At 49.6% G+C, this 8,081-nt stretch overlaps 1 protein-coding gene across 1 annotated transcript; it reads right to left on the bottom strand.

The window, feature by feature from the left end:
- Positions 1–147: 147 nt before the first annotated feature.
- On the bottom strand, positions 148–2,283 carry LOC109744497 (uncharacterized). Its single transcript, XM_073499186.1, has 8 exons — positions 2,224–2,283; positions 1,993–2,139; positions 1,833–1,908; positions 1,225–1,604; positions 1,116–1,155; positions 851–1,035; positions 356–493; positions 148–264 (listed from the first exon to the last, which is right to left on the bottom strand). Exons 1-8 carry the CDS (start codon positions 2,281–2,283, stop codon positions 148–150), a joined length of 1,143 nt encoding a protein of 380 aa, XP_073355287.1.
- Positions 2,284–8,081: the final 5,798 nt, after the last annotated feature.

Below are 8,081 nucleotides of genomic sequence, written 5' to 3'. Positions count from 1 at the left end.
TGGGAAAAATGGCTTGTCCATTTTTCACCGTTCCAATATTGAAAGCATCGAAGAACAAACATTCCACATGAATTGCTGGTCCATACAAACAACGGTTCATAAGTTCGCATTTCAGGTAAGATATTAAAATAATATGAAAGTATCTACTCACCCGTCTTCTTGTTGTGGCATCTTATACGTTTTGATAGGCCAGGTAGACACATCCGGATAATTCACAGCACCGCTCGCATTCACATCACGTATGTCATATCCAAGTTGTTTTCTCTGTTCGTATAAATGATAGCACGGAAAGAATTTAACATAGTTCAGTTACTAAATGATAGTTTCAATATGCTCATGTAAATTTATGCCGTACCAGCTCCTCAACTTTGTCTCTAATTTCACTGTCAAGTTCGGGTCCCATCAAAGAATCAAGAACCTGGAACTCTTCCTTCGGGCGATGCATGACGACCGAAACCCAGTGGATATTTCCCTTATTAAGAGGAATATAAATCTGCATCACAAAGAAAATATGATGTAATCAACACATACTCTCTTATTATTTATATCCCATATATGCATACATTAAGGCAGTTGAACTTACCTTATCTTTTTTTAAATACTCATCGGTGCATCTATTCACGGGTCCATTCTTCTTCGCCAAAACTTAGTTGTCATTTTTTCCTGGCTCGGTGTCCGGTCTAAATTCAAGTAACCAATTGACCAGCCAGGTCGGCATTATATGACGATCGTCACCAACAACTCCCAACAGATACGACGAATAAGCATTGATAATCTGAAAATAATTTAAATGATGTATAACAATTCCAATTTGCATTGAATGCTAATAGAAAACACAACAATAACTTACATCACCGGTTAGCCATTGATGGTCAAGAATCTTACAAGCCCTCTCTGCACTGAGACCTTCGCGCATGCCATCATTGAATATTTCCTTCTTTCTATGTTTTGCTGACCGCTCATAAGCACGAACAAACTTAACACTAGCTTTAATCACATCGTATTCATCTTGAAAGACTTCTTTCTCGAATAGTTCTGCAATACATAACGGTAATATGTTAATAAATCAATGATAAGTAGTAAGTTCAGCTCGAAAACAATATGATAAAACTCACTTGCTTTTGTTGAACGTTTTGCACGCTTTGTCGGTATAGCCTGCACATAAGGAGACTTTATAAGGTTTGATACCTTCCGCTTCCGTTTTCCTACAACCTCCTCCTATACCTCATCTTCTCCAATAGAATCTACAGATCCACGTGATGCCATTTCATCTGTTCCTAAAGATGTAACGGATTTCTCATCAGATACCTCAGGAACTTCGATAGGATCTTCTTTATCACCCTTGAAACTATCCCAATATTCAGGTGTGCAATAATAAGGTCTCTTCTCTTCAGAATCATTAATATCATCTTCATCATCCTCTTGCACATTCTTTTTTCCTGGTGTTTTGAAATTGTCCATGTCAGGATTGTATACAAATTCTTTACGAGGTTTTCCACCATAGTTTCTAGTTTCACTATTTTCACCATACTCATTCTCTTCTTCTTTTTCAATATCACCGGCTTTGTAGAATACGACGCTTTTGTTCAATTTCTCTATGACCTCTGTGATTAAAAATTAGTTGTAGTTAGTTATGTGACACATCAAAAAACAAAGTGAACGGCAAAATAAGAAAACTTGTACCTGTGCGCATAGCTCCGGCATACGAAGCATGTCCTTACGAATGTGCTTTAGCTCAGTCAAAATCCGATCCATAATAGGGTTCTGGGTAGCGGAAGCCTCATATGTACTCACACATGTTCTCCTTCTTGTAATGTTAGACTTTCTCGTACTGGATTTCTTGTTTTTATCAGCCTGTTCCATTCTAATTTTGTTTAATCGGTACTCTTTAGTAATGGTGTCATCGATCTACAACATAAAGAATCATGCATTCATATTTAATTAATAATTAATTGCAGACTTTAAATGAAAAAATAATATTTAACGTATTACCATCCCAACACCACGACCATATTGAAAGTCGTACTTGTCTCTTTTCTCCGCTGCCGCTTCTGTCCAATTCCTCATCAAGGGGCTCAACAGCGCTAAAGGATCATACTGCAGACCGGTGCTTGGCTGCACCTTCTCCCAATATAGATACTGCAAAACAAAAAAACTACCATTTAGCATGTGTTACACTATTATTACATAATACAAATATTCAACTTAATAAATAAATCATACCTGCAGAAGTGCTAGGTTGCCACGTGGCCATTCCCTAACACGGCCGGGCTGCAGGACCATACCAATCTCCGACAAACAAAACCGCAAAGTGAATGCGTTCTAGTTGAACTTTTTTATCTGCCTGACATCTTGCACTAGTGCATAATAATTCTTCGGAATGTACTCATCAGACACTGGTGCAATTATAGTCCCTAACAGGATGAGAAACGCCATCCGAACAAATTCATCATCCGCGTTTTTATTTCTCACAATCTTCTCAATAAGATCATCAATCAATATTTTACCATTTTTCTTGTTAACAAAACTAGCTAGAATTTTTTTATTGCTTTGCCTTGGTCCATACTCAAAAAACTAGAAACATCCACTCCTTCATTCTTCAAACCAAATATAGCGAACACATCATCAGGCCTCAGTGAAATCAACCCTTTTTTTCCGGCTGCCTCTTGGACCATGAATTTTTTACTACTAGGATTGTAACCTTGAATCATAAGCGCAAGCAAATTATCACGCATCTTGACCGAAGGTATTCGTAACATGCCCTCCATCTCCGTTTCGTAAAATGTAAATCACTGACTTGGTGTTAACTTATTAACAAGACTAACCCACTTTTCTACGGAACATGCAATCACACCATCGATGTCCATAGTGCATATAATAATATCTATGTGATGTTGCATGCAGCTAACGTGTTATATTATGATGAAAATACTAAAAGAAATACCTACCTGACGGCGACTAGTACGGGCGACAGCGACCACAGCGGCTGTCGGCGGCGTCTGACGGCGACCACTGCATCTGACGGCGGGCGCTGACGGCCGGCGCTGACGGCGGGTGGTGACGTCGACTAGTGCGGGGTGACGACGGGTGTTGACGGCGGGGCGACGCTATCGGGCGGGGAACGACAGTGTGGGCGGCGGCGGCCGACGCGGATCAGATCAGGCGCGTCGTCGGCACGTACGAGGCAAAAGTGCATGCACGACGTGATTGGGCACCGACGTGCGCGATTGTCGGGAATATTCCCTCAGCTAGCGACGGCTCGTGCAGATATTTGTGCCGTCGGGCCCGCGGTGATTATTAACCATCAGTATGGGCGATGGCCCGTTGATTTTAATAAGCATATATCTACAGTATCAGTGTGGGCGACGGCTAGTTTAGTCCCACCTCGGCGGCCGAACGACGCCCCGACCAGCTTAAATAGCCGCGTCAATTAACCCATAGATGGTCATATTTAATATTGTGATATGACTCTACATAACTGCCCGGCAGTACAACTGTCCGGGTTGTACTGCCCGGTCAGTTAGGTAAAGTCACATCGCACTATTAAATATGTATTTATTTATTGGCAGAATTTTGTCATTTTGTGTATTTTTTTTAACCTTACATGAAAACAAACATGTTTCTAAATTTTTTTTACTCCGTCAAACGTCACGAAACTTTTCTCACACGTTGGCATCACCATCCATAGCACCCACGCCAATTTACATATTTTTCCGACGCTCTACGGATTTTCTATGATTTTCCGGGCCGAAAACCCCAAAAACACTGCCCGGACGTGACGCAACGTGCGTTCGTAGTCGGATTTCGTTCATCTCTGGCGTGCGGTCCCGGGCGGAGCCCCACACGCGCTGGCAAAAGTTGGGTGCATTCCGGCAAACTGCCCAGGCACTTGCTGTGGAAGGCGGTGGTTTCGGTATGGGTGGAGGGGACCCTCGGTCGTACGTCTCTCCGTCGCATCCGCCAAACTCGCTAATTTTCTTTCCACGGGCCACAGTGACCATGCAGGGCACTGACGCCAAAATTTGTCGCGTTTCGAAGCTTTACGGATTTTCTATGATTTTCCGGGCTGAAAACCCCAAAAACACTGCCCGGACATGACGCAACGTGCGTTTGTACTCGGATTTCGTTCATCTCTGGCGTGCGGTACCCGGGCGGGGCCCCACATGTGCTGGCAAAAGTTGGGTGCATTCCGGCAAACCACCCAGGCACTTGCCGTGAAAGGCGGTGGTTTCGGTATGGGTGGAGGGGACCCTCGGTCGTACGTCTCTCCGTCGCATTCGCCAAACTCACTCATTTTTTTTCCACGGGCCACAGTGACCATGCAGGGCACGCACGCCAAAATTTGTCCCGTTTCGAAGCTCTACGGATTTTCTATGATTTTCCGGGCCGAAAACACCAAAAACACTGCCCGGACGTGACGCAATGTGCGTTCGTAGCCGGATTTCGTTCAACTCTGGCATGCGGTACCCGGGCGGGGCCCCACACAAGCTGGCAAAAGTAGGTTGCATTCCAGCAAACCGCCCATGCCCTTTCTGTGGAAGGCGGTGGTTTCGGTAAGGGTGGAGGGGACCCTCGGTCGTACGTCTCTCCGTCGCATCCGCCAAACTCGCTCATTTTTTTCCACGGGCCACAGTGACCATCCAGGGCACGCACGCCAAAATTTGTCGCGTTTCGAAGCTCTACGGATTTCTATGATTTTCCGGGCCGAAAACCCCCAAAACACTGCCCGGACGTGACGCAATGTCTGCTCGTAGTCGGATTTCGTTCATCTCTGGCGTGCGGTACCCGGGCGGTGCCCCCCACGCGCTGGCAAAAGTTGGGTGCATTCCGGCAAACCGCCTAGGCACTTGTTGTGGAAGGCGGTGGTTTCGGTATGGGTGGTGGGGACCCTCGGTCGTACGTCTCTCCGTCGCATCCGCCAAACTCGCTCATTTTTTTCCATGGGCCACAGTGACCATGCAGGGCATGCACGCCAAAATTTGTCGCGTTTCGAAGCTCTACGGATTTTCTATGATTTTCCGGGCCGAAAACCCCCAAAACACTGCCCGGACGTGACGCAATGTCTGCTCGTAGTCGGATTTCGTTCATCTCTGGCGTGCGGTACCCGGGCGGTGCCCCCCACGCGCTGGCAAAAGTTGGGTGCATTCCGGCAAACCGCCTAGGCACTTGTTGTGGAAGGCGGTGGTTTCGGTATGGGTGGTGGGGACCCTCGGTCGTACGTCTCTCCGTCGCATCCGCCAAACTCGCTCATTTTTTTTCCACGGGCCACAGTGACCATGCAGGGCATGCACGCCAAAATTTGTCGCGTTTGGAAGCTCTACGGATTTTCTATGATTTTCCGGGCCGAAAACCCCAAAAACATTACCCGGACGTGACGCAACGTGCGTTCGTAGTCGGATTCGTTCATCTCTGGCGTGCGGTACCCGGGCGGGGCCCCACACGCGCTGGCAAAAGTTGGGTGCATTCCGGCAAACCGCCCAGGCACTTGCTATGGAAGGCGGTGGTTTCGGTATGGCTGGAGGGGACCCTCGGTCGTACGTCTCTCCGTCGCATCCGCCAAACTCGCTCATTTTTTTCCACAGGTCATAGTGACCATGCAGGGCACGCACGTCAAAAATTGTCGCGATTTGAAGCTCTACGGATTTTCTATAATTTTCCGGGCCAAAAACACCAAAAACACTGCCCGGACATGACGCAACGTGCGTTCGTAGTCGGATTTCGTTCATCTCTGGCGTGCGGTTCCCTGGCGGGGCCCCACACGCGCTGGCAAAAGTAGGTTGCATTCCAGCAAACCGCCCATGCCCTTTCTGTGGAAGGCGGTGGTTTCGGTAAGGGTGGAGGGGATCCTCGGTCATACGTCTCTCCGTCGCATCCGCCAAACTCGCTCATTTTTTTGCCACGGGCCACAGTGACCATGCAGGGCACACCCGCCAAAATTTGTCGCGTTTGGAAGCACTACGGATTTTCTATGATTTTCCGGGCCGAAAACCCCAAAAATACTGCCCGGACGTGACGCAACGTGCGTTCGTCCTCGGATTTCGTTCATCTCTGGCGTGCAGTACCCGGGCGGGGCCCCACACGCGCTGGCAAAAGTTGGGTGCATTCCAGCAAACCGCCCAGGCACTTGCTGTGGAAGGCGGTGGTTTCGGTATGGGTGGAGGGGACCCTCGGTCGTACGTCTCTCCGTCGCATCTGCCAAACTCGCTCATTTTTTCCACGAGCCACAGTGACCATGCAGGGCACGCACGCCAAAATTTGTCGCGTTTCGAAGCTCTACGGATTTTCTATGATTTTCCGGGCCGAAAACCCCCAAAACAATGCCCGGACGTGACGCAACGTGCGTTCGTACTCGGATTTCGTTCATCTCTAGCGTGCGGTACCCGGGCGGGGCCCCACATGTGCTGGCAAAAGTTGGGTGCATTCCGGCAAACCGCCCAGGCACTTGCTGTGGAAGGCGGTGGTTTCGGTATGGGTGGAGGGGACCCTCGGTCGTACGTCTCTCCGTCGCATCCGCCAAACTCGCTCATTTTTTCCACAGGCCATAGTGACCATGCAGGGCACGCACGTCAAAATTTGTCGCGATTTGAAGCTCTACGGATTTTCTATAATTTTCCGGGCCGAAAACACCCAAAACACTGCCCGGACATGACGCAACGTGCGTTCGTAGTCGGATTTCGTTCATCTCTGGCATGCGGTACCCCGGCGGTGCCCCCCACGCGCTGGCAAAAGTAGGTTGCATTCCAGCAAACCGCCTAGGCACTTGTTGTGGAAGGCGGTGGTTTCGGTAAGGGTGGAGGGGACCCTCGGTCGTACGTCTCTCCGTCGCATCCGCCAAACTCGCTCATTTTTTCCACGGGCCACAGTGACCATGCAGGGCACGCACGCCAAAATTTGTCGCGTTTCGAAGCTCTACGGATTTTCTATGATTTTCCGGGCCGAAAACCCCAAAAACACTGCCCGGACGTGACGCAATGTGTGCTCGTAGTCGGATTTCGTTCATCTCTGGCGTGCGGTACCCGGGCGGTGCCCCACACGCGCTGGCAAAAGTTGGGTGCATTCCGGCAAACCGCCTAGGCACTTGTTGTGGAAGGCGGTGGTTTCGGTATGGGTGGTGGGAACCCTCGGTCGTACGTCTCTCCGTCGCATCCGCCAAACTCGCTCATTTTTTTTCCACGGGCCACAGTGACCATGCAGGGCATGCACGCCAAAATTTGTCGCGTTTCGAAGCTCTACGGATTTTCTATGATTTTCCGGGCCGAAAACCCCAAAAACACTGCCCGGACGTGACGCAACGTGCGTTCGTAGTCGGATTTCGTTCATCTCTGGCGTGCGGTACCCGGGCGGGGCCCCACACGCGCTGGCAAAAGTTGGGTGCATTCCGGCAAACCGCCCAGGCACTTGCTGTGGAAGGCGGTGGTTTCGGTATGGCTGGAGGGGACCCTCGGTCGTACGTCTCTCCGTCGCATCCGCCAAACTCGCTCATTTTTTTCCACAGGCCATAGTGACCATGCAGGGCACGCACGTCAAAATTTGTCGCGATTTGAAGCTCTACGGATTTTCTATAATTTTCCGGGCCGAAAACACCAAAAACACTGCCCGGACATGACGCAACGTGCGTTCGTAGTCGGATTTCGTTCATCTCTGGCGTGCGGTACCCCGGCGGGGCCCCACACGCGCTGGCAAAAGTAGGTTGCACTCCAGCAAACCGCCCATGCCCTTTCTGTGGAAGGCGGTGGTTTCGGTAAGGGTGGAGGGGATCCTCGGTCATACGTCTCTCCGTCGCATCCGCCAAACTCGCTCATTTTTTTGCCACGGGCCACAGTGACCATGCAGGGCACGCCCGCCAAAATTTGTCGCGTTTCGAAGCACTACGGATTTTCTATGATTTTCCGGGCCGAAAACCCCAAAAACACTGCCCGGACGTGACGCAACGTGCGTTCGTCCTCGGATTTCGTTCATCTCTGGCGTGCAGTACCCGGGCGGGGCCCCACACGCGCTGGCAAAAGTTGGGTGCATTCCAGCAAACTGCCCAGGCACTTGCTGTGGAAGGCGGTGGTTTCGGTATGGGTGGAGGGGACCCT

This window comes from Aegilops tauschii, chromosome 5 (assembly GCF_002575655.3).
Source record: "Aegilops tauschii subsp. strangulata cultivar AL8/78 chromosome 5, Aet v6.0, whole genome shotgun sequence".
In the NCBI taxonomy this organism is placed as follows: Eukaryota; Viridiplantae; Streptophyta; class Magnoliopsida; order Poales; family Poaceae; genus Aegilops; species Aegilops tauschii.
Note: the sequence above shows the minus strand (reverse complement) of the source record. Positions and strands in the feature narration are given on the sequence as shown.

What these genes read in the sequence shown, in the direction of transcription:
- LOC109744497 (XM_073499186.1), bottom strand. Translation starts at nt 2,283, where the DNA reads ATGGTCCTGCAGCCCGGCCGTGTTAGGGAATGGCCACGTGGCAACCTA. An exon ending in TGATAAAAACAAGAAATCCA is followed by an intron (nt 1,605 to 1,832) that starts GTACGAGAAAGT and finishes TTTTAATCACAG; the next exon opens with AGGTCATAGAGAAATTGAAC. An exon ending in GAGACAAAGTTGAGGAGCTG is followed by an intron (nt 265 to 355) that starts GTACGGCATAAA and finishes TTATACGAACAG; the next exon opens with AGAAAACAACTTGGATATGA.